This window comes from Scyliorhinus canicula, chromosome 5, assembly GCF_902713615.1.
Source record: "Scyliorhinus canicula chromosome 5, sScyCan1.1, whole genome shotgun sequence".
NCBI classification, from domain to species: Eukaryota; Metazoa; Chordata; class Chondrichthyes; order Carcharhiniformes; family Scyliorhinidae; genus Scyliorhinus; species Scyliorhinus canicula.
This window is the reverse complement of record NC_052150.1, coordinates 219757393-219783989: the sequence shown is the minus strand read 5'-3', so window position 1 is coordinate 219783989 and position 26597 is coordinate 219757393. Positions and strand designations below refer to the sequence as shown.

At 49.3% G+C, this 26597-nt stretch overlaps 1 protein-coding gene across 1 annotated transcript in view; it reads right to left on the bottom strand.

The window, feature by feature from the left end:
- Positions 1-26597, bottom strand: part of ghrhra (growth hormone releasing hormone receptor a) — a 90202-nt gene that overhangs the window by 8543 nt on the left and 55062 nt on the right. Inside the window, exons 4-12 of the mRNA XM_038796465.1 lie at positions 22922-23029; positions 20258-20361; positions 17875-17972; positions 17655-17787; positions 14175-14328; positions 11327-11387; positions 9284-9353; positions 6710-6801; positions 2672-2801 (exon numbers count right to left, since the gene is read on the bottom strand). Of these exons, the coding sequence (XP_038652393.1) occupies positions 2672-2801; positions 6710-6801; positions 9284-9353; positions 11327-11387; positions 14175-14328; positions 17655-17787; positions 17875-17972; positions 20258-20361; positions 22922-23029 (950 nt within the window). The remainder of the gene's footprint in view (positions 1-2671; positions 2802-6709; positions 6802-9283; positions 9354-11326; positions 11388-14174; positions 14329-17654; positions 17788-17874; positions 17973-20257; positions 20362-22921; positions 23030-26597) is intronic.

The following is a 26597-nucleotide window of genomic DNA, read 5'->3' as shown; positions in this document are numbered from 1 at the left end:
CGAAACAAAAGAGATAGAGAATCGGTTAGTTTCGTACAATGCAGTTATATTTAGCTCTTCAACAGCGTGCCTGTCCCAAGTGACACTTGGCTCGATTAGGAATTCGCTCAATATTGGGATGGTAATGGTAGGTTTGTTGTTGTGATGGGAGAAGGTTAGAAAGGCCCAGAGGTTTTCTCGACCTAGAGAGTGGTTTGAATCTGGAGCTCACTGCTCCGTGGAGTACTTGAGACCAAGAGCATAAATGATTTGCCCAAATGCTGTGGGGGTAGATTTTGTGGGGGGGGGGGGGGGGGGGGGGGGGGGGAACGACGACAGATTACCTGCCTCGCCACTCTCACCACCAAGCTCAAAGTCAGCTCACACCTCGCCAATGTGAAACCTCGCCCCCCCATGCCTCGAATTCACTGGGGGTGGGGCTGGGGGGGGGGGGGGGTGGGGTGCATACTTAACAAGGTGAGAGTGAGAGTTCTCTCCCACCATCGGGATAACCAGCTATTCTGATTGGCCAGCAGCTCTGTAGTCCCAGCAGTGCCAGAAGAGGGCAGTGGTCACTGCTGGAACTACAGGTGGCCTCCAAGAGGAGAAGAAGATGGATATCAGCCTTGGGCAAATCTGGGTGGACATGGCGAGGAGACTCCAGCGAGGGAGGGTGGGGGGGAAGTTTAGGGTTACAGAAGTTGGGGGTGGGGAGGGGGGGCTGGGGGGAAGAGGAGCTGTCAGGCTGGACTCCACGCTCCTACCTTTCCTTTCAGACCAGATAATTGAGGCGAAGGCAGAATGGGGCCCTTAACTGGCAGTTAATTGTCTACTTTGAGGGCCTCAATTGGCCTAAGGATCAACGTTCTGCCTCACACCCTACCCACCCTCCCATAACATAGGGCACAGGTCAGAGTGGGCTGGAAGGCATTGGGCTGACAAGCCATTTGATTTTACATGCCCCCCCCCCCCCCCCACCAACCTTCAAATACACCAGGATGGTGGGGGGTGGGCGGGGGGAGGTGGAGTTTTAACTTCCATGGTCAATATGTCCTTTTAGAACATGTTCCCCACCGAACCAACTTGATTGGCAAATTTGCTTCCCTGTCAGGTGGGGAACTCTGTCACCGAGGCGACAGCCCAAGAGTGCAGATGGAGGGACAGATCGCTGGGGTGAGGGAGGGTGGGTGCAATGTGGCTTTCGGAATGGTCGAGAAGAGATCGGAGGCCGAGTGAAACTCTTGGGGAAAGGGCTGAGAGTGGAGAAGGTGTCAGAGGTCACGGAGGTGGTTGGTGCTCACAGGAGTGTCGGGGGTTTCTTGCTGGGTAGCCCGTCGGGTCCTGGTGGACACACTCCTGCTCCTCCTGACCCACAAGCAGTGCTGTAAAGCCATTCACTTCATGGATCAGCTCTTCTCGCCTGCTTTTACCTGCTGGCTTTCCCAAGGCCAGATTAAAACCAGCGGTAAAATATAGGCCTGAAGCCCCTGATAAAGTTTTTAAACAGCCAATGCCCCTCGTTCTGCCCCCCTTAAAACTGGGAGTGGGCGAAATGGAGGAGGCCTGGCTCTTTTGTCGGAGCTTTGACATTTTAACCTTCCACCCCACCCAAACCCACCAATTTTGTCGATTTGAAATGACCCTCTAGAGTGTCTGCCGTCACACGCAGTCCACTACAGTCATTGCTAACAGGCAAATGTGATTTGTGAGCTGTACGTGTGAACGGGGACACCACCAACATCTTGTAAAAGAAATAAATCTCACTGAGCAACCACCTCTCCGAATTGTCAAACACAGAACACAGAACAGGCCCTTCAGCCCTCGATGTTGTGCCGAGCAATGACCACCCTACTCAAACCCATGTATCCACCCCATACCCGTAACCCAACAACCCTCCCCCCCCCCCCCAACCTTCCATTTTAGGACACTACGGGCAATTTAGCATGGCCAATCCACCTAACCCGCACATCTTTGGACTGTGGGAGGAAACCGGAGCACCCGGAGGAAACCCACGCACACAGGGGGAGAACGTGCAGACTCCGCACAGACAGTGACCCAGCCGGGAATCGAACCTGGGACCCTGGAGCTGTGAAGCATTTATGCTAACCACCATGCTACCCTGCTGCCCGTGCCTCAACCGAGGCACTCGGAACCTTGTCGCTACGGTAACCGTACTTTCATGAGGTACAAACAGAGGATTGGTGCTGCGTGAAGGCTCGGCCTTCCCAGATGTCCCACAGCCTTTCAAGGTGGCAAGAACAGGGTCCCAGGTTCGATTCCCGGCTTGGGTCACTGTCTGTGCGATGTCTGCACGTTCTCCCCGCTTCTGCGTGGGTTTCCTCCGGGTGCTCCGGTTTCCTCCCACAGTCCAAAGATGTGCAGGTTAGGTGGATTGGACGTGCTAAATTGCCCTTCGTGTCCAGAAAAGGTTGGGTGGGGTTACTGGGATGAGATGGGGTAGGGGTGTGGGCTTGGGTAGGGTGCTCTTTCCAAGGGCCGGTGCAGACTCGGTGGGCCGAATGGCCTCCATCTGCACTGTAAATTCTGCAAGTTCAACTGGGCAAGGATTTATTGAGCTGAACACTTCATTTAGCCATATCTTTGTAAATTGTACCCATGTTTAGTTAGCGGTTGCCCGAGAGAGGTGGCAGTCGGGGCTGAGCATCGAGGGTGTAAATGCTGGGGGCAGTACCTGAAACGATCCTATCCCGAGCTCGATGTGGAGTCTCAGGTCCTCCGCGATGTGGTCGGGTAAAAACACACACATGATATAGTGGACGCCAAAGAGCGGGATGAGGAGCAGGGTCGACTTCGTCAGTCTCCTAGAAAAGAAGTTCGGAGTTTTTAATAAAAGACCCTCCCACGCACGCGTCAAAAAATTAAAGCTGCAATCCCTGCCTTTCTCTCTGGGAAGTTCAAAGATTTGAACAGCGAACAAGGGGCCAGGAATAGGGGGGATCACTGGGAAACGTGTTTGTGAGAATCCCTCAACAAATTCGAGGTTTATTGAAATAAGCACAGAGTATAAAACTCAATGGGTAATAATGAACCTATTACAAAGCCAAATAGTATTGTGTACAGTATTGGGTAGTATAGGAAGGATATTGTGAATTGAAGCAGGGTAGAATGTGAACTTGCTTCCGCCTGGGGACATCAAGAGACATCAGATTGACATGACGGAACTCCTTAAAATTATTCAATGGTAAATCAGTGATGTTAGGATGTGGAATTCACTTCCAGGGTTGACTATGAAGATATCGGAGATTAAGCTGGTAGGGCTAAATGGTCTCTCCCATTTGGTAACATATGTGTCTATCATCAAGGAATCTTGTCCCCTTCCACATTTTTTCCTCAATCTTTTAAGTACTTTTAAAAAGAGTTTAGGGTCTCTGCCTCCACCACCAAATTGGGCAGCGAATTTCAGACACCCACTACCCTCTGTGTAAAAAGTTCTTCAGGGGTGACCTGATAGAGGTCTAGAAGATTATGAGGGGCATGGATAGAGTGGATGGGCAGGGACTCTTTCCCAGGGTGGAAGGGTCGGTCACCAGGGGCTTTGGTTTGAGGTTCATGGGGAAAAGGTTAGAGGAGATGCGCAGGGCAGATGTTTTTGCACAGAGGGTGGTGAGTGCCTGGAACGTGTTGTGGAAGCAGTTACATTAACGGTGTTCAAAAGGCATCTCGATAAACACATGGACAGAATGGGTATAGAGGGATACGGCACAAGGAAGTGCTGAGGGTTTTGGCCAAGGGTGGTATCATGACCGGTACAGGCTTGGAGGGCCGAATGGCCTGTTCCTGTGCTGTATTGTTCTCATGTCCCCTCTACACCTTCTGCCTATTATCTTGAATCAATGTCCCCTGGTTCTTGAATTCTCCACCAAGGGAAACAATTTTATACCGTCCACCTTATCTCTTCCCCTCATTTCTCTTTGCGGTAACCACAAATATAGAACACTTCACATACTCTCTCTTTGCCCATTTTATTTATCTTTTACTTCCCCTCTGAACTTTCTATATGTAGGTTAGTCCTATCTACTTGATATCTGTTAATTGCAATCTTTATCTGCTGTGCCACGGCGATATGGACTAATTGTGGTGGTCGTATGGCATAATGGCTTGACTTTGTGTGGATTGTGATGTCATCAGAAGATTACAGGCTCAAGTCCTGTGGAGCTGGCTCGAAGGGCTGAATGGCCTACTCCTGCACCTAGTTTCTATGCTTCATCTTATTCCCACCTTCAGCGGAGCTCTGGATTTGATTAACCTTCCCTACTTGTGGAAACGTACCTTGACCCTACGCAAATTGTCTTCTCGTTCAAGGCACAGTTTTGCCTGCCAACCTTTCATTCCAATATACCCAGTTCGTCCCTTTCTATAGCCAACCAAAACCGTCTGATACAATGACCACTGCCCCCCAAATGTTCCCCGACTGACACTTGATCCACATGACCCTCCTGCTTTCCAAGAATCAGGTCCAGCAGTGCCTCCTTCCTCAGTGGACTGGGAAATATATTGGGCTGGAAGATTCCCCGGAACGCACTTCAGGAAAGTTTCCTCCCTCTGCCGTTTACACATTCCTATCCCAGTACGCATTCAGATAATTAAAGTCTCCCACCTTAGCTACCCTAGAATTCTTGCAACTCTCTGGAGGCCCGGAATTCTCCCACTTCCCCCGCGGCTGGAATTTTCCGGTCTGACTGAAGTGAATGGAGTTCCGGCTGAGCGCCAAATTCTCCGATTCCACCGGCAGTGGTGGTGGGGAGAATGCGATCGGAGAATCCCGGCCTCTGTAATTCCCTTCTAAGTGTGTACCTCTACATCTTTCCCACTAGTTAGAGTAGACCCAGCAATGCAATGGTATCTTTACTCTTTCTTGACTCTAACCTTGATACTCTTAGATACTCTCTCTCTATCTTTCCCCAGCCCTGTAATGTTCTCCTTAATCAATATTGATCCCTGGGATATCAGTTCCAGATTATGAGAGGAAACATAGGAACAGGAGTCAGCCATTCAGCCCCTCGAGCCTGTTCTGCCATTCAATGGCTGATCTGTGGCCGAACACCATATACCTACCTTTGGCCCATATCCATCGATATTTTGTTCAACAAAAATTTATCTATCTCACATTTAAACTTAGCAACTTGTCATTTGAGAGTACCTTTAAGAAATGGTTGTTTATCAAATAGCTGTAGTGGATGTACCTTTGAGAAAAGGGTGTTTATCAAATGGCTGCAGTGATGTCAGAGTGTGGGAGGAGCTGGGCTGTCTGTCTGCTTGACTTTTGTTTTTGAGCTGGCAGCTCAAAACTGTTTAGTTTCGTTTTCAGAGTTGGAGCTGCATCCAGCCAAACAAGGTGTAATTTCGATCTCTCTCTAATTTAAAAGTGATAACTGCTCTCAGTACAGAATTTAAACCTGATGTCTTTGTTAAAGGGGGTATTTGTCTGATGTATGTTGCTGGGAAAGATTAAGGGTTACTTATAGAGTACTGTATTCTTTGGGGGAAGTATTTGAATTGATAGTTGCTGAGATGTTTACTGTGTGTTTATAAAATGTTAACTGGATTCATAGAATAATTATTTTGTTTTAAAAGTACTTTAGATCTCTGTTGCATCACACCTGTAGAGTGGGCCCGTGTGCTCCCTATAACCAAAATCTATTAAACGTTATGGGTCAGGTGAACTCCATGATACACTTTAGGGTTCTCTAAACCCTGGCCCATAATAAACTGTTCCAGCTTCAACTGCTGTTTATGGGAGCGAGTTCCAAACCTCTGAGTAAAGACGTTCTTCCTCGCATCTCTCCTGAACGGTCTGGCCCTAATTTTAGACTCTGCCCCTAGCTTTAGAATCTCCAACCAGTGGAAGTAGTTTTTCTTTAGCTGCCCTGTCTTTCCCTGCTAATATCTGACAGGGGAGAACCAGAAGGGTCTGAGTCAGAAGCAAGAGTCATACAAACTCAGCCAAGCAGGCACACGCTTCAATCTATCCTTTGCACCGCAATATTTTAATTGGCATTTTGTTCTAATGCAATTCACAGAAACATAGAAAATAGGAGCAGGAGGATGCCATTCAGCCCTTCGAGCCTGCTCAGCCATTCATTACGATCATGGTTTACCATCCAACTCAATAGCTTGATTCCACCTCCCCCCCCATATCCTTTGATTCCCTTCGCCCCAAATGCTACATCTAACTGCTTCTTGAAAACAGACAATGCTTTGGCCTCAATAGAATGCTGTATTTTACCAGAAGGAGCAATGGTTTTGCAACGATCTGATACATTTACGTAGGAAACTGTACAAACATTTTGGATGAATGGAAATCTACGTATGTCACATTCTCCACTTTGGTAGCCCAAATAAATAGCTCATAGCCAATGAATGAATGAATGAAAATCACTTATTGTCACGAGTAGGCTTCAATGAAGTTACTGTGAAAAGCCCCTAGTTGCCACATTCCGGCGCCTGTCCGGGGAGGCTGCTACGGGAATCGAACCGTGCTGCTGGCCTGCCTTGGTCTGCTTTAAAAGTCAGCGATTTATCCCAGTGAGCTAAACCAGCCCCTGTGAATCTACCGTCCTGTTGTAAATGGTAGAGAAACACGTGGAGAATGTGCAAACTCCTCACGGACAGTGATCCTGAGCCGGGATCGAACCTGGGACCTCGACGCCGTGAAGCAACCAGGGCTAACCCACTGTGCCACCCTGCTGCCCTTGTAAATGGTACTTACGAGAACTGATTGGATGGGTTTCCTCCAAAATCTGGGGATCTCAGCTTCTGCATCAGGATGCGGATTATGTTCAGGAATATCAGGAAGTTGACCTGTGCGGATGAATACAAAAATACTTTAAAGTATTAGAACAACCCGGTTATTCGCACCCGTCATCATCAAACATTTACAGATTTGTTAAATTTTACCTTTTTGTCCACAGTGGGAACATTTTACCATCAAAATTTGATTGTTGCCATGCGGGAGTACCTTTAAGAAATGGGTGTTTAAGAAATGTACCTTTAAGAAATTAGTTTTGATCAGTGATGTCAGAGAGTGGGTGGAGCTGGGCTGTCAGCTTTTTACTTTCGTTTTAGGCTGTTTTGCTGCAGGGTGTGTTTTAGTTTCATTTTCAGTGTTGGAGCTGAAGCCAGACAGAGCAGGTGCACTGCTGATCTCTCTGCCATCAAAAGACTATCTCTTGATCATTTGGTGAATTCAGAATTATAAATGTTCTCAGTAGTGAATGTAAACCTAATGTGCTTCTGTTAAAAGGTGTTTCTTTTGTCTTCTGGATGTTGTTTGGGAAGTTATTGAGGATTATTTAGTGTATTCTTTGGGGGTTGTATTTGAATTGATGGTTGCTAAGATGTTCACTGTATGTTTCAAAAAGGTTAACTTGAGTTCATAGAATAAACATTGTTTTGCTTTAAAAAGCACTTTTCCATTTCTGCTGTACCACACCTGTAGAGTGGGCCGTGTGCTCCCCATACCACAATCTATTAAAAGTTGTGGGTCAGGTGAACTCCATGATACACTTTGGGGTTCTCTAAACCCTGGCCCATAACAATTGAGAATCACAATCTTGCTCCAGGCAATTCCACCCTGAGGCCTCTGGAAAATCTCTTGATGCCGAAACCACTTTGTTACCCCAGTCTGCTCTCGGCTGTGCTTCTTCAAAGGATTCAGTCACGTTGGCTGAACTTGGCCACCTTTTCGAAATAAACACCGACCGCTCTTTATTACAACTCTGGGCGGGATTCTCCACTCCACCAGCCGTGTGTCTCTCCGCCGCTCTCCGGCGGCGGGATCCTATCCTCCCGTCGATTGTCAATGGGATTTTCCATTTAAACCACCCCACGCCGGCGGGAAAATTGAACCGCAATGACCGGAGATCCTCTGTGATGCAGACTGAGGAATGAGACGGATCTAACTGAAATGTCTAAAATTCTGACGGGGCTGGATGGGGCGGGGGGGGGGGGGGGGGGGGGCTGCTGCTGCCGGGAACAAAGTGTCACAGTCTCAGGATACGGGGTGGGTCATTCAGGATAGAGTTGAGGAGAAACCTTTTCATCCGGAGAGGGTGATGAACCACAGGAGGCAGTGGAGCCCAGATCACAAGAGTTTATTTGTGAAGGAAATAGATAGATTTCTCGACTCTGAAGGTGTTGAAGGATAATGGGGAAGAGCTTCGTGGAGGAAGTGAGGCGCAGGTGGGAGGAGGAGCTAGCGGGGGTTTTGGAGGCTGGGCTCTGGAGTGGGGCGTTGCGAAGGGTGAATACATCCTTGCCGTGGTCGTCTCCAATCGCCCCCGGCCCACAATCCTCTTGACGCGTCGCCAGTGCCTTGCCCCAGTTCTGAACCAAACCTTTTATAAAACTCTTGCCAGGAAGCCGTCTGGGGCCTTCCCCGATTGGATAGTCCCCACACACTCCATTGCCTCCCTCAGCCAAACGGCAGCCCAAACCCCTGCACCTTTCTCCTCCTCCACCATCAGCAATTGCAGCCCCTCCAATAACCGTCTCATACCCTCATCCCCCACTGGAGACCCTCATCCCCCACTGGAGACTGCAAACTGTCCAGCTTCTGATAAAAAGCTTCAAATACCCCATTCACCTCCCCCGACTCCGTAACCACCGCGCTCCCACTATCCCTCACGTGATGCGCTGGCATCCTGCTGGCTTTTTCCTCATACTGGTACATCAGCCCCTGGCCCTGCGCAATTGCCCCACCACCTTCCCTGTAGGCATAAGCCCAAATTCCATTTGGAGCCACCAGAATAGCCGAATACTCCGACCCAACCACCCCTGCTAACAACTCCTTGTCCATTACAGTCCAAAGATGTGCAGGTTAGGTGATTGGCCATGCTAAATTACCATTTGGTGTCCTAAAAGGTTAGGTGGGGTTACTGGGATAGGGTGGAGGTATGGGGTTGGGTAGGGTGCTCTTTCCAAGGACCGGTGCAGACTCGATGGGCCAAATGGCCTCCTTCTGCACTGTAAATACTATGATTACAAAAAAATCAGTCTGGGAATACACCCAGTGGACATACGAAAAGAACAAAATTCCTATGTCTGGGGTCTTTCAACACGCCATGGCTCTACCACCCCATCCATCCCCTCTATAAACCCCTGTAACCCCTTCACCGTCCCTGACACCTTCAATGACCTTGGACACGAATGGTCAAGTCTCGGATCCAATATTGTCTTAAAGTCCCCCCATAAAGTCCAGAACCATTGCCAAAACCCACTTATAAATATTCTAATTTGATTTGACTCCATTCATTAGATCAGAATATTAATCGTTTTTACTTACTAAGACTGTGAGCAGTATAGCACCTCTTATAATCCACCAGATGTATTCATTCTCATTAGCATCCCAACATCTAGAAACAAATCAAAGAAGTTAAAGTAATGGTGGGAAATATCAGGTTGTTTTTTTCAATTTCATTTACGGGATGTGGGCTTCGCTGGTTAGGCCAGCATTTATTGCCCATCCCTAGTTGCCCTTTCAGAAGATGGTGGTGAGCTGCCTTTTGAGCCGCTGCAGTCCCTGAGGTGTAGATACACCCACTGTGCTGTTAGGGATTAAGGAACGGAGATATATTTCCAAGTCAGGGTGGTGGGTGACTTGGAGGGGAACCTCCAGGTGGTGGGGTTCCCAGGTATCTGCTGCCCTTGTCCTTCTAGATGGTAGTGGTCGTGGGTTTGGAAGGTGCTGCCTAAGGAACCTTGGTGAGTTACTGCAGTTCATCTTGTAGATGGTACACACGGCTGCCACTGTTCCAAGTCTATCCCATTCAGCACGGGCAGCACGGTGGCATTGTGGATAGCACAAATGCTTCACAGCTCCAGGGTCCCAGGTTCGATTCCGGCTTGGGTCACTGTCTGTGCGGAGTCTGCACATCCTCCCCGTGTGTGCGTGGGTTTCTTCCGGGTGCTCCAGTTTCCTCCCACAGTCCAAAGATGTGCAGGTTAGGTGGATTGGCCATGATAAATTGCCCTTAGTGTCCAAATTGCCCTTAGTGTTGGGTGGGGTTACTGGGTTATGGGGATAGGGTGGAGGTGTTGACCTTGGGTAGGGTGCTCTTTCCAAGAGCCGGTGCAGACACGATGGGCTGAATGGCCTCCTTCTGCACTGTAAATTCTATGAAGCACGGTGGTAGTGCCACACAACACAATGGAGGGTGTCCACATGTGAAGACAGGAATTTGTCTCCACAAGGACTGTGCGGTGGTCACGCCTGCCGATCATGTCAAGGACAGATGCACCTGCGCAGGCAGGTAGGTGAGGATGAGGCCAAGTAAGTTTTACCCTCTTGTTGGTTCCCTCACCACCTGCCACACACCCAGTCTAGCAACAAGGGTTAGGATTAAGGCCTTTCGGACCCAGTCAGCTCGGTCTGGGATGGTACTAGTGAGCCACTCTTGGTGATGGATGCCCAGAGCATATTCTGTGCCCTTGCCACCCTCAGTGCTTCCTCCAAGTGGTGTTCAACATGGAGGAGCACTGATTCATCAGCTGATTGGGGGGAGGAGGGTGTTGGGAGGGGGGGGGGGGGGAATGATGTGGGGGTTGGGGGTGGAGGAACAGTACGTGGTAATCTAGAATTTACAGGGCAGAGGGAGGTCATTTGGCCCATCGAGTCTGCACTGGCCCTACCCAGGCCAACACTTCCACCCTATCCCCATAACCCAGTAACCCCACCCAACCGTTTTGGACACTTTGGGCAATTTAGCATGGCCAATCCACCTAACCTGCACATCTTTGGACTGTGGGAGGAAACCGGAGCACCCGGAGGAAACCCACGCAGACACAAGGAAAACATGCAGACTTCGCACAGACAGTGACCCAAGCCGGGAATCGAACCTGGGACCCTGGAGCTGTGAAGCAACTGTGCTAACCACTGTGCTACCTGAAATCCTAAAGGATGCACAAGCTATGGGGCCCAATTTTAACTGGGCCCAAAACCATTTCACTCAAACAGAGTTCAAATCAGGCTCTAGGAGCAGCACTGCTGCCTCACGGCGCCGAGGTCCCAGGTTCGATCCCGGCTCCGGGTCACTGTCCGTGTGGAGTTTGCACATTCTCCCCGTGTTTGCGTGGGTTTCGCCCCCACAACCCAAAGATATGTAGGGTAGGTAAATTGGCCACGCTAAATGAAAATGAACGAGTGAAAATCACTTATTGTCACAAGTAGGCTTCAAATGAAGTTACTGTGAAAAGCCCCTAGTCACCACATTCCGGCGCCTGTTCGGGGAGGCTGTTGCCCCTTAATTGGAAAAAATGAATTGGGGTCGAAATTTTTTTGAAATTAAAAAAACAGTCCCTAGATTTCAAAACTGTTATATTTTCTTACCCTTTATTATCAATGTACAGGTTTAAAATGATCCAAATTGCCAGTACAACGGACGGTGCTCCTAAGATAGATGGAAAGCAACATTGGTTGGAAAACCGTGACTTAAATACACCAAAGTATTAATTAACATATTGAAAATCTCGTGTATATATAAATGCCACCATGTGACCACTCTCCCGACATCAATATTTTACCACAATTTAGCACATGTTCTGCAAAAATAGAAAAGCAATCCGTCTTGGTGTGATAACTATTATTAGGCCGAGTCCGAATCGCATGCGCCCGCCCGCTCGCCACCTTCTCTGATCGCCTTATTCCTTTTTCCTTCAGCCACCTCTCCTTAAATGCTGACATGAAGGACCCTATTTTAATTCTCCACACCACCCTTTGTGAGCCTGAAGCAGCGGGCGACTGGCAGTTGAGGCGGGAGTGTTGTTGGAGCTGCTACTCATCCAGGCAAGTGGAGACGATTCCATCACACTCCTGACTTGTACCTTGTTGATGGTGGACAGGCTTTGGGGGGGGTCAGAGAGGGAGGGAAGGGAGGAAGCCTCCGTCAATTCGAGGAATTTCCCAGGGCTGTCAGATTCAATCTTCAGACCCTGGCTCGAACATCAGGTCCGCCTGATTCAGGTGTGCCTGACTGCTTACCTCCAGGGCTGTCCTCAGGGGCAAATGGAACTCTGTCAATAATTATTGGCTGCGGCTAGAAAATTCTATGCTCTCCTGTTCTGCTTCTGAAAAGTTGGGTTGTCAGCTCGGGCTCACATCATTTTTGATGACGGGTGAGCCTCATCAGGCCCTGTTTGTTTTTCATTCATTTATGGGATGTGGGCTTCACTGGCCGGGCCAGTGTTTATTGCCCAAGCCTAATTGCCCTTGCGAAGGTGGCGGTGAGCTGCCTTCTTGAACCGCTGCAGGTCCTGAGGTGTCAGGAAGGGCGTTCCAGGATTTTGACCCAGCGGCAGTGATGGAGCAGTGATATATTTCCAAGTCAGGATTGTGAGTTACTAGGGGATCTTCCAGCTGGTGGGGTTCCCAGGGATCTGCTGCTCTTGGCCTTCTAGATGGTAGCGGTCGTGGTTTTAGAGGGTCTTGCCTAAGGAGTCTTGGGGAGTTACTGCAATGCATCTTGTAGATGGTACACACGGCTGGTATTGTGCATCAGTGGTGGAGGGAGTGAAGGTTTGTGGAACAGGCACCAATCAAGCGGACTGCTCTGTCCTGGATGGTGTTGAGCTTCTTGAGTGTTGTTGGAGCTGCACTCATCCAGGCAAGTGGAGACGATGCCATCACACTCCTGACTTGTGCCTTGTTGATGGGGGACAGGATTTGGGGAGTCAGGAGGTGAGTTACTCGCCGTAGGATTCCTAGCCTTTGACCTGCTTTTGTAGCCACAGTATTAATGTGGCTAGTCCACTTCAGTTTCTGATCAATGGTAACTGCCAAGATGTTGGTAGTGCAGGATTCAATGATGGGAATGTCATTGAATGTCAAGAGACGATGATTAGATCCTCTCTTGTTGAAGATGGTCATTGCCTGGCACTTATGTGGCACAAATATAACTTGCCACTTGTCAGCCCAAACCTGGATATTGTCCAGGTCTTGCTGCATTTGGATATGGACTGCTTCAGTGTCTGAGGAGTTACGAATGGTGCTGAATATTGTGCAGTCATCCGCAAAGGAACCTGATGTAGCAATGACAGAGCCAGAAATGAAGTATCATATTGATCATGGATCCATAAAAATCATTAAAATGTACAGCAATTTGAGACCATTTGGCCCATCCTGTCAAGGTTGGCTGATCAGCTTAGGAGCCAACTTTCTCACTTCTGGCCCATAGCCTTTGAGATTACAGCACTTCAAGTGATTATCCAAGTGCAATAATTTATCCGTGTAAGAATCATCCTGAGGCAGCAACTTCCCACAACCCACAGGCTCTACCACCTAGATTCTAGAAGGACAAGGGCAGCAGATACCTGGGAACCCTACCACTTGGAAGTTCCCGTCCAAGTCACTCACCATCCTGACTTTGAAATATATCGGCCGCTCCTTCACTGTCGCTGGGTCAAAATCCTGGAACTCTCTCCCTAACAGCACAGTGGGTGTACCTACACCACGTGGATTGCTGCGGTTCAGGAAGGCAGCACCCCAGCACATTCCCGAGGGGCAATAAAGGATAGTTACCCAATGCAGGTCTAACCAGCTATGCTCACATCCCGTGAAAGAATTGAAAAAAAAAATGATTGTCCACGTACTCTTTAAATGTACATAGGTTTCTGCCTGAGTCCCCCGTTCAGGCGGTGAGCTCCTGATCTCCAGCACCCTCTGTGTAAAATACAATACCCCTCAACGATAAAATCATTTATCCACTGTGGTAGTATGACTAGGGGTATTACGGTACCTGGGAGTGTGAGCTGCTATTGGTGTAGAAGGCTCACTGCCCATTGGCCCAAGTGTTGGCTTCTCATTGGTCGAGAGGAAGGTAGCTCCGCCTATGAGGCGGAGTATAAGAACCCGTGTTTCCCAGCAGCCAGGTCATTTCTGTACTCCTGCTGCTGGGCACTCTTCTTGTAGATTAAAGCCTTCGATTCGGACTACTCCTTCATTTCTGTGTTCATTGATCGCGCATCATCCACCTCCCCCCCCCCCCCCCCCCCCCAACCCCCCCCCCAGAAAACTGTTTGCCAAAAATGACAAAACAGTACATGAGATACGCACAATCCCCCTCTACCCCACCCCCTCCCCATCAACACCCTCCCCTTCTCTCCTCACACCCCCCCCCCCACCTCCACCCCCGCCAGGCCCTCACCCAGCTCTTGACATGGGAAAGACAGGAAATACTAACCCCAGCCAATTAAACAGTACCACCAGAAGTACTTTTTGTTCGATACGAATGTTAGGCTGAGAAGTGTTTGGAGGTACAGCCCTTCCACCAGAAGCCATGAGAAATTGGCCAGAATGCAGTACTGAAAGAATGTGATAGCGGCTTTACAGGTCACCTGGGAAACAAAAAGAGAATTGCATTGAGCTAGCAACAGGCATCCATGCTTCCCATGAGCCTATGCTCACCAATGTTCTACTCCTTCCCCTTTCATGTATTCAGACCACTTCCCCTTAAATCATAGAATTTACGGTGCAGAAGGAGGCCATTCGGCCCAGCGAGTCTGCACCGGTCCTTGGAAAGAGCACCGTACCCAAGCCCACGCCTCCACCCAATCCCCATATCCCAGAAACCCCATCTAACCTTAATTTTTGAACGCTAAGGGCAATTTATAGAATAGATAGAACAGTACAGCACAGAACAGGCCCTTCGGCCCTCGATGTTGTGCCGAGCAATGATCACCCTACTTAAACCCACGTAACCCGTATACCCGTAACCCAACAATCCCCCCATTAACCTTACACTACGGGCAATTTAGCATGGCCAATCCACCTAACCCGCACATCTTTGGACTGTGGGGGGAAACCGGAGCACCCGGAGGAAACCCACGCACACACGGGGAGGACGTGCAGACTCCACACAGACAGTGACCCAGCCGGGAATCGAACCTGGGACCTGGGACTCTGGAGCTGTGAAGCATTGATGCTAACCACCATGCTACCGTGAGGCCCCAAATCATGGCCAATTCACCTAACCTGCACATTCTTGGACTATGGACTGAAACCGGAGCACCCGGGGGAAACCCACGCAGACACGGGGAGAATGTGCAGACTCCACACAGACAGTGACCCAAGCCGGGAACCGAACCTGGGACCCGGGAGCTGTGAAGCAACGGTGCTAACCGCTGTGCTACGTGCTGCCCCAAATGCACCTCAGCCACCTCTTGTGTTCCATATTCGATCTGTTCTCTCTGGGAAACTGCCTTCTCCTGAATTCCCCGTTGAAATTATTTGTGGAAGAATTCGGAGTAAGAAGACGCCTTCGAGCCAACTCTGCTATTCCACAGGATCATGGCTGATCTAATGTGGCATCAGCTTCACTTCCGTGCCAGCATTCCCTGTGCATACCCACTCCCCTCCCCCCCCCCCCCCCCCCCCCACGACTCCCCCCCAATCCCACACATAACCCTCGATTCCCTCGCGGATGAAGGGCGGAATTCTCCAGCCCCTCCTGCCAGCGGGATCTTGCAGTCTGGCTGAAGTTGACCCCCGCCCAGGGTTCTCCGATGACGGCACGGGCGGGAGCCGGAGGCCGATGTTGAGTCGTTTCCACCTGTGGGAAAACCCGCTGTGGGGTCGGCTGAAGACTTCCAGCCAATAAATATGCCTGACGCAGCCTCCAATGTGTTCAACGACCTGGCCTCTCTGTTGACGAGTAAGCATTAAAATGGCGCTCAGAGAACAAATTTCTCCTAATTTCTGTCTTAAATGTGAGCCCCCGAGTTCTAAACTTCCCCACATGGGGAAACATCCTCTCAGCATCCGCTCTGTCAAGTCCCCTCAGGATCTGATATGTCTCAATAAGATCACCTCTCATTCTTCTAAACTCCGCTCCTCGCCCCCTATTCTCCCACCCCCCAGGGGGCTAGGAGCGGCGGCGCGTCAATCTCGCGCGCCGGACCTTGACACTTGCGTCAAAGTGCCACCGCCTGAATGACGCGGCCGGCGGTGCCTAAATGACGTCACCCGCGCATGCGCAGGTTGGCCGGCGCCAACCCTCGCATGCGCGGTTGCCGTCTTCCCCTCTGCTGCCCCGCAAGACATGGAGGATTGATGGAGGGAAAAGAGTGCGTCGTTCAGAGACGCCGGCCCGATGATCGGTGGGCACCGATCGCGGGCCAAACCCTTCCTGAGCACCCCCCTGGTGCTCGATTCTCCCTCCGCCCCCCACAGGCCCCACACACTGCGGTCGCGCGCTGTTCACGCCGGCAGCGACCAGGTGTGGTTGGCGCCGGCGTGAACCGGTCGGATTCAGCAGGCCGCTCGAATCGCCGCTCGACCGGAGCAGCGATTCTCCGAGCGGCCTGTCGCAAAACGCAACACCCCGTTTTGGGGCTGGGTGGGAGAATTGCGTGTGGGTGCCAGGGCGGCGTGGCGTGATTCGCCCGGCACTCCCGCGATTCTCCCACCCGGTGTGGGGGTCGGAGAATCGCGCCCCTAATCTTCTTCTGAGAAATTGAGTTGAGCAGCGTAGGACCCGCACGTCCATTGGGCCTTTCCCCGACCTCAGGACGTCCAGGAGCATTAAATACCTTTTGAAGGGCAGACACTGTTGCAATGTAGGAAACACGGCAACCCAATGTTTGCACAGCAAGATCCCACAACCAATTGTGTGAGAGACCACATGTTTCTTTTGACGAGCGCAAAATCTTTCGACAACTTTTTAAAAATTTGTTCATGGGATGTGGGCATTGCCGGCTGGGCATAATAATCTTTATTGTCTTAAGAAGGCTTACATTAACACTCCAATGACATTACTGTGAAATTCCCCTAGTCGCCACAGTCCTCCAAGCGCCATTTTAATGTTTTCTCTTCCACAGAGAGGACAGGTCGTTGAACAAATTCAAGGCTGCGTCAGACAGATTTATGGGCTGGAATTCTTCAGCCACCCACACAGGGTTTTCCCACAGGTGGAAGTATTGGCCTCCGACGGGGCATCGGACTCCTGCCCAAGTCGATGCCGATTTATGTTCCCCACCCTAGACGCCTATTCGGGTACACGGAGGGAGAATTCAGAATGTCCAAATCACCCAACAGCACGTCATTCGGGACTTGTGGGAGGCAACCGGAGCACCCGGAGGAAACCCACTCAGACACGGGGAGAACGTGCAGACTCCGCACAGATGGTGACCCAAGCCGGGAATCGAACCGGGGTCCCTGGCGCTGTGAAGCAACAGTGCTAACCACTGTGCTACCGTGCCGCGCATTATTCATTACCCATCCCTGAGGGGATTTAAGAGTCAACCCCATTGCTGTGGATCTGCAGTCACATGTGGGCCAGACCATAGAATTTACAGTGCAGAAGGAGACCATTCGGCCCATCGAGTGTGCACTGGCCCTTGGAAAGAGCACCCGACCTCAGCCCACACCTCCACCTTATCCCCGTAACCCAGTAACCCCAGCTAATGACGACAGATTTCCTCCCCTAAAGTGCACGAGTGAACCAGATGGGTTTTTTTTTACGCCAATGCCTTTGAATTCCAGACTTTTAAAAGCAAATTGAATTCAGATTTCACCATCTTCCCTGGTGGCAGAACCAGGGACCCCCGTGCATCACCCTGGGTCTCAGTAACAGCACCACGACACTACCTCCCACCCCGAGATCATTGCCGACATGTAACTCAACTCCATCCCCCTCATTAAGCGCCACTCAGAGATTTCCTACCGTTGAGATGGAACAATGGTTTATTCCCCCGTTCGAGAACAAAATGGCGTCCTTGGTGAAGACGGCAGCCGCGCGGAGAACGAAGGACCCAAAGAGATTTAAGTGGATGTAATTGCGGGTGCAGTGGAATTTCCTGGGTGGGGAGGACAGATAATTAGTGAGGTGCACGAGATGTGCGTCAAACAACTGAGCACAACTAGGAACAAATGAAAGCTCATACCTGATGGCTGTAAGGATTATGATGGCGGTTACCAGGGCAACCACAGACGTCGCATATCCTGCAGTGTACACTTGCTTAAAGGTGAGATAGTAGGATTTCTAGTTTAATTAGAAAATACATAGTTTTAAAAATTGAACACATTAGCTGTACCAATTCAAAGTACAGCACGTTGTAGGAATGATGATCTTTAAACAGAAGCTCACCTATAACGTGAGCGTCATATAGATATTTTGATTCCTACGTGGAATGCGGCCGTCGCTGGTTAAGGTCAACCCCTAATTGCCCTTGAACTGAGTGGCTGGCTGGGCCATTTCAGGGCAGCAGTCAGGAGTCAAGTGCTGTGGGTCTGGAGTCACACGTAGGCCCGACGGAGGTAAGGACGGCAGATTTCCTTCCCGAAAGAGTGCGGGCGAACAAGCTGGGTTTTAGGGTCAACATTAGACTTTTAATTCCAGGTTTTTCATCTGCCGTGGTGGGATTTGAACCCAGGTCCCCAGAGCAGAAGCCTGGGTCGCTGGATTACTAGCCCAGCGACAATACCACAACCTCCCCTCGCTGTTTGGAAAATAGGGGCTGGAGAAGGCCATTCCTCAAGCCTGTTCCGCTATTCTGCTAGATCATCGCTGACATGCATCTCAACTCCATCCACCCGCCCGTGTAACTGATGAACTTGAAATCATGAAAGGCAGGGAAAGGATAACAAAGAACAAGGAACAAAGAAAAGTACAGCACAGGAACAGCCCTTCGGCCCTCCAAGCCTGCGCCGACCATGCTGCCCGTCTAAACTAAAATCTACACTTCCGGGGTCCGTATCCCTCTATTCCCATCCTATTCATGTATTTGTCAAGATGCCCCTTAAACGTCACTATTGTCCCTGCTTCCACCACCTCCTCCGGCAGCGAGTTCCAGGCACCCACTACCCTCTGTGTAAAAAACTTGCCTCGTACATCTCCTCTAAACCTTGCCCCTCGTACCTTAAACTTGTGCCCCCTAGTAATTGACCCCTCTACCTTGGGGAAAAGCCTCTGACTATCCACTCTGTCTATGACCCTCATAATTTTGTAGACCTCTATCAGGTCGCCCCTCAACCTCTGTCGTTCCAGTGAGAACAAACCGGGTTTATTCAACCTCTCCTCATAGCTAATGGGGCTGGTTCAGCACAGTGGGCTAAGGCAGCTGGCTTGTAATGCAGAACAAGACCAGCAGCGCGGGTTCCATTCCCGTACCAGCCTCCCCAAACAGGCGCCGGAATGTGGCGACTAGGGGCTTTTCACAGGAACTTCATTAAAGCCTACTTGTGACAATAAGTGATTATTATTAATGCCATCCACACCAGGCAACATCCTGGTAAATCTCTTCTGCACCCTCTCCAAAGCCTCCTTCTGGTAGTGTGGCGACCACTATACTCCAAGTGTGGCTTAACTAACAAACAAAGGATTATTTCCCCATGTTAGTAAATCAACAGAACGTTGGCACAAAGTGACCGCTCGCACTGGAAGGATAAAAGAGAGATGGAATAAATACGTTCTTGCAAGAGGATTGTTAAACTGTTATTAAACTTGTTACTACGAGTGACCATTGAAACCAGGCCAATTGTGTAATTAAAAAAGGATTTAAAGTAACATTTGAGTAAACTTGTTAAACTGCAAAGGGAGAGATTGGTATATAATAATCTTTATTGTCACGATGTGGAGATGCCGGCGTTGGGCTGGGGTGGGCACACTTAATCTTACAACACCAGGTTAAAGTCCAACAGGTTTATTTCAAACACGAGCTTTCGGAGCACTGCTCCTTCCTCAGGTGAGTGAAAACGTGGGTTATTGTCACAAGTAGGCTTACATTAACGCTGCAATGAAGTTCCTGTGAAAAGCCCCTAGTCGCCACATTCCGCGCCTGTTCGGGTACACAGAGGGAGAATTCAGAATGTCCAATTCACTTAATAGCACATCTTTCAGGACTTGTGGGAGGAAACCGGAGCACCCGGAGGAAACTCGCGCACACACGGGGAGAACGTGCAGACTCCGCACAGACGGTGACCCAAGCCGGGAGTCGAACCTGGGACTCTGGAGCTGTGAAGCAACAGTGCTACCCACTGTGCTACCTGGGATTCGAGAAGAAAGTCATGGAAGTGAGGCAGATAAATGGCAAGAAAGATTATAATGGAGCAGGGTTAAATTTACACTGGGAAATGAGTAAAAGTGGGTCATGGAATTAGCTCGGTCTCACATCCAGTAATTACCAATTCCAGGGAAGTAACCAACGTTTCTAGACTGATTCTAAACGCTGCTGATCCCCGTTATTGGGATGTTATTGTATGGCATTCACGAGCTGGAGCTATGCGATAAACGCTGTGGTTTCTCAAGAAACATGCACTAACACACACCATATCAGATTCATTTGAAGGCAGGGTCAGAAATTCACAAGCCACTTTGAAATCTGGCATCATTTTGCTCCAGCCTTGTTCTGTACAGTTTCGATATATAACCCCTGAGAAACAAAAAGGAACAACTGTGTCAAATATGCAGCAACATTGAGGTTGGATTTGCTTTCGAGGAGGGGTGGGTGGTGGAAGTGAGAACGTGCTCGGAACAAAAATGACTTGGAGGTAGCCAGCTGAACCAAAAGGTGCCATTGCCTCTTTGGGGAAAGAGAAGTGTGAGCAGGTCACGAGTAGAGGTCAAGGTCCCTGACCATCTGGAGCTCACACTCGTAGAATCATAGAATTCCTACAGTGCGGAAGGAGGCCATTCGGCTCATCGAACCTGCCCCAAACTCTCCGAAAGAGCACCCCGCCTCAGCCCAATCCCCACCCCACCACCGCAAACCCATAACCCCACCTACCTTTGGACACAAACGGGAATTTTATCACGGCCGATCCACCAAACCTGCACATCTTTGATCTGTGACCGGAGCACCCGGAGGAAACCCGCGCAAGCACGGGAAGAACGTACAAACTCCACACAGACGGTCACCTGAGGTCAGAATCGAACCCGGGTCCCTGGAGCTGTGAGGCAGCAGTGCTAACCATGGTCTCACCGTTTCCCCCTTATTTCGATTGACTCCAGTTTAGCTAGGGTTCCTTGATTCGCTACTTGATCAAATGCTGTCTTGATGTCAAGGACAGTCATTCTCACTCCACCTCTGACCTTCAGCTCTTTGGTCCCTGTTTGAACCGAAGCTGTAATGAGGTCAGGAGCTGAGTGACCCTGGCGGAACCCAAACCGAGCGTCCGTGAGCAGGTTATTGCTGAGTAAGTGCCGCTTGATAGCACTGTTGATGACACCTTACATCACTTTGCTGATGATGGAGAGTAGACTGACAGGGCGGTAATTGGCTGGGTTGGATTTGTCCTGTTTCTTGTGTACAGGACACACCTGGGCAATTTTCCACATTGCCGGGTAGATGACAGTATTGTAGCTGTACTGGGACAGCTTGGCTAGGGGTGTGGCAAGTTCTGGAGCACAAGTCTTCAGTACTATTGCTGGGATATTGTTAGGGTCCATAGCCATTGCAGAATCCAGTGCCTTCAGCCATTTCTTGATATCACGTTGAGTGAATCGTATTGGCTGAAGACAGACATCTGTGATGCTGGGGACCTCTGGAGGAGACCCAGATGGATCATCCACATCTGGCTGAATTTTGTTGCAAATTCCTCAGCCTTGTCTTTTTGCATAGATGTTCTGGGCTCCTCGATCATTGAGGATGGGGATATTTGTGGAGCCTCCTCCTCCAGTGAGTTATTTAATTGTCCACCACCATTCACGGATGGATGTGACAGGACTGCAGAGCTTAGAACTGATCCTTTAATTGTGGGATCACTTAGCTCTCTAACTTGCTGCTTATGCTGTTTGGCACACAAGTACTCCTGTGTTGTAGCTTCGCCGGGTTGACACCTCGCTATGCCTGATATTGCTCTCCTGCGCTCTTCATTGAACCAGGGTAGATTCCCTGGCTTGGTGCTAATGGTAGAGTGGGGGATATGCCGGGCCAGGAGGTTGCAGATTGTGGTTGAGTACAATTCTGCTGCTATTGATGGGCCACAGTCTGGGGTCGCTAAATCTGTTCAAAGTCTATCCCATTCAGCACAGTGGTAATGCCACACAACATGATGGAGGGTCTCCTCAATGTGAAGACAGGAATTTGTGTCCACAATGACTGTGCGGTGGCCACTTCTACCAATACGGTCATGGAGAGATGCCTCTGCAGCAGGCAGATTGGTGAGGATGCGGTCAAGTATGTTTTTTTTGTCTTGTTGGTTCCCTTTAGGACCCGGCCAGCTCAGTCTGTGGTGGTACTACCCAGCCACTATTGCTGATGGGCATTGAAGTTCTCATCCCCAATTGCCCTTGAACTGAGTGGCTTGCTCGGTCATTTCAGAGGGAGTTAAGACTCAACTACATTGCTGTGGGTCTGGATGTAGGCCAGATCAGGTAAGGTTGGCAGATTTCCTTCCCTCAAGGACGTTAATAAACCAGATGGGCAACAATCAATAATAGTTTCATTGTCACCATTACTGGGACAAATGTTTATTAATTAAATTAAAATTCCACCAGTTGCCATGGGGGGGATTTGAACATAGATTCCAGGAGCATCAGCCTGGGCCTCGATATTACTAATCCAGCGACATTAACATCAAAACCACAGAATCCCCACAGAGCAGAAGGAGGCCATTTGGCCCATCGAGTTTGCACCGAACCTCTGAAAGAGCACACCACCTCGGCCCAGTCCCCCGATTGATCCCTGTAACCCAGAAACCCCACCTAACCTGCACAGCTTTGGACACTTAAGGGGCAATTTAGCATGGCAAGTCCACCTAACCTGCACATCTTTGGACCGTGGGAGGAAACCCACGCAGACACGGGGAGAACGTGCAGACTCCGCACAAACAGATACCCAAGGTCGGAATTGAACCGGGGTCCCCGGTGCGGTGAGGCAGCAGTGCTAACCACTGTGCCACCATGCTGTCAAAGTTATGCAATGCTGGACAATTCTTCTCAAACTTAAGAGATTAAAGTTGGGAAATGTAACAATAGGAGAACATGTTTACCTTTCTTAGCTAACAGGGGATCCAGAAAACTTGGACAGGTCCTGTTGACTATTTCTCCCACGGTAACCGAAGGCCAGCAAATCAGGGTATTCCATTCCCAAAGGCAACCTGCAGAGGAGGGACAAGAGACAAACCAAACAATCAAGCTAGAGGGAGTTCTCCAACCTTGTGAGTGAGAATTTGCGTCACTTTGATAATTCTCAGCATATCATCAAGATGTATGGGACTTCTGATAAATGTTCTTCAACCTGAAACGCCCAGCCCCATTTTAATTTCCCCACAGAAATCACTTGAGCATTTCTGACGCTGGGGTCTTTGCATCTCAATCTCTCTCTCTCTCTTTTTCTCTTCCCAGCTGGGCTATCCCAGAAATTCAATCACTTTTCAAAGCCAACACACAAAGAGTTCACCGACCCCCTGCTCGAGAGAGACGCTTCCTGTACCTAGCCTATTGCAAAGCTATAAACCAAAACCATAAACTGCTTCAACATAGAACGCCAACGATCTACTCATCCTTTCAATTAACTTCTGGTTGATCTTTTGCTGTTCTACTGTTTTAACTCTTTGGCAACCTGGTCACATGATCATTCATTGGAAGATAATGAAAAAAATGAAAATGGCTTATTGTCACGAGTAGGCTTCAATGAAGTTACTGTGAAAAGCCCCTAGTCGCCACATTCCGGCGCCTGTTCGGGGAGGCTGGTACGGGAATTGAACCGTGCTGCTGGCCTCCCTTGATCTGCTTTAAAAGCCAGTGATTTAGCCCAGTGTGCTAAACCATCCCCTATAGGTGCTTTACTGAAAACTTCCTTTCAGTGAAAGTTCTTAAAAGATGCACACACCAAATGAAACCCTTGTTCAAGAAAGGATCAAGACAAAAGATGGAAAATTATAGGCCAATTAGCCTAACCTCGGTTGTTGGTAAAATTCTAGAATCGATCGTTAAGGATGAGATTTCTAATTTCTTGGAAGAGCAGGGTCGGATTAGAACAAGTCAACATGGATTTAGTAAGGGGAGGTCGTGCCTGACGAACCTGTTAGAATTCTTTGAGGAGGTGACAAGTAGGTTAGACCAGGGAAACCCAGTGGATGTGGTCTATCTGGATTTCCAAAAGGCCTTTGATAAGGTGCCACACAGGAGGCTGCTGAGTAAGGTGAGGGCCCATGGTGTTCGAGGTGAGCTACTGGCATGGGTTGAGGATTGGCTGTCTGACAGAAGGCAGAGAGTTGGGATAAAAGGTTCTTTTTCGGAATGGCAGCCGGTGACCAGCGGTGTCCCACAGGGTTCAGTGTTGGGGCCGCAGCTGTTCACCATATATATTAATGATCTGGATGAAGGGACTGGGGGCATTCTAGCGAAGTTTGCTGATGATACGAAGTTAGGTGGTCAGGCAGGTAGTGCTGAGGAAGTGGGGAGGCTGCAGAAGGATCTAGACAGTTTGGGAGAGTGGTGCAGGAAATGGCTGATGCATTTCAACGTGAGAAAATGTGAGGTCTTGCACTTTGGAAAAAAGAATCCAAGCATAGACTACTTTCTAAACGGTGAGAAAATTCATAATGCCAAAGTACAAAGGGATCTGGGAGTGCTAGTCGAGGATTCCCTAAAGGTAAACATGCAGGTTGAATCCGTGATTAAGAAAGCGAATGCTATGTTGTCATTTATCTCAAGAGGGTTGGAATATAAAAGCAGCGATGTGCTACTGAGCCTTTATAAGGCTCTGGTTAGGCGCCATTTGGAGTACTGTGTCCAGTTTTGGGCCCCACATCTCAGGAAGGACATACTGGCACTGGAGCGTGTCCAGCGGAGATTCACACGGATGATCCCTGGAATGGCGGGTCTAGCATATGAGGAACGGCTGGCGTTCCTGGGATTGTATTCATTGGAGTTCAGAAGGTTAAGGGGAGATCTAATAGAAACTTACAAGATAATACATGGCTTAGAAAGGATGGACGCAAAGAAACTGTTTCCGTTAGGCGAGGAGTCGAGGACCCGTGGGCACAGCCTTAGAATTAGAGGGGGTAAATTCAAAACAGAAATGCGGAGACATTTCTTCAGCCAGAGAGTGGTGGGCCTGTGGAATTCATTGCCGCAGAGTGCAGTGGAGGCCGGGACGCTAAATGGCTTCAAGGCAGAGATAGATAAATTCTTGATGTCGCGAGGAATTAAGGGCTATGGGGAGAATGCTGGGAGGTGGAGTTGAAATGCCCATCAGCCATGATTGAATGGCGGAGTGGACTCGATGGGCCGAATGGCCTTACTTCCACTCCTATGTCTTATGGTCTTATGGAAATATAGTGGTAAAAAGATAGCTTGCAGGTGCAGCATTTAATCAAGGAGGCTCATGGAATGTTTTCCTTTATTATGCGAGGAATTGAACATAAAAGTAAAGATGTTATACTTCCCTTATACAGCGTATTGCTAAGATCTAATCTCGAACACTTGTGTCCAGTTTTGGTCTCTTTACTTAGGGAAGGATATGTGTTGGAGGCGTTTCAGAGGAGGTTTACTAGATTGATACCAGGAATGAACAGGATGTCTTCGAAGGAAATTGCACAGACTGGGCTTGTTTACACTGGAGTTTAGAAGAGTGAGGGATGACTTGACGGAAATACAAAAGCAGGGGAGGTCATGGTGGAGCTATATATAGAACTTTTGGTGAGGCCACAGCTGGAATACTGGGTGCAATTCTGGTCGCTATATTATACGAAGAATGTGATTGCATAGGAGGGGGGTGCAGAGGCAATTCACCAGGATGTTGCCTGGGATGGAACATTTAAGTTATGACGAGTGGTTGGAAAGGCTTGGGTTGAAGCAGAGGCAACTGAGGGGTGACCTGTTCGAGGTATACAAGATTATATGAGAGGCATGGACAGGCTGGATAGGGAGCTACTGTTTCCCCTTAGTTGAAGGGTCTGTCACGAGGGGACTCAAGGTGAAGGGCGGGGTTTTTAGAGGGGATTTGAGGAAAAACCTTTCTACCCAGAGAGTGGTGACGGTCTGGAATACACTGCCTTAGGAGGGTGGTAGAAGCTGGTTCACGTCCTTGAAAAAGTACCTGGATGAGCACTTGACATGTCATAACATTCAGGTTTGTGGGCCAAGTGCTGGTAAATGGGATGACGTAGACAGGTCAGGTGTCTTTCATGTGTCGGTGCAGACTCGATGGGCCGAAGGGCGTCTTGTGCACGGTGTATGTTCTGTGATTCTGTGAATAGTGGAGCAGGCTCAAGGGGACTAATGGCCTACTCTCGCTCTTACTACTTATGTTCCTCGATTGACCTGTTTCTTTGTAATTCATATTGCCAGCATTCCTTTTTTATCCATGATGTCTCATCCGACCCTGCACTCTTTCTTTGCCTCCTCCATTCTCTGCCGATCTCTGCTTCAGGCACACAATCTCCTCCTTCTAAATTAAAAACCATCAGGGGCATTCATAACTGGCTAACTGTGAAGGGCGAAGGACAGTTAATTTCCTTTCCCATGTTCTTCGCTGGCAGTGAAACGCAACGGACCTCCTCGGAGACTGTGAAAGGCGATCGATATATAATATATATATGGTGCGCTGTAACAGTAATTAGTTAATGAAGAAGATAATATTTAATTTCAAGGCTTAAGGAACGATATCTATGTTCAGACAAATCAAAGTCTACAAGGCAAAATTCTCACTCATTTCTC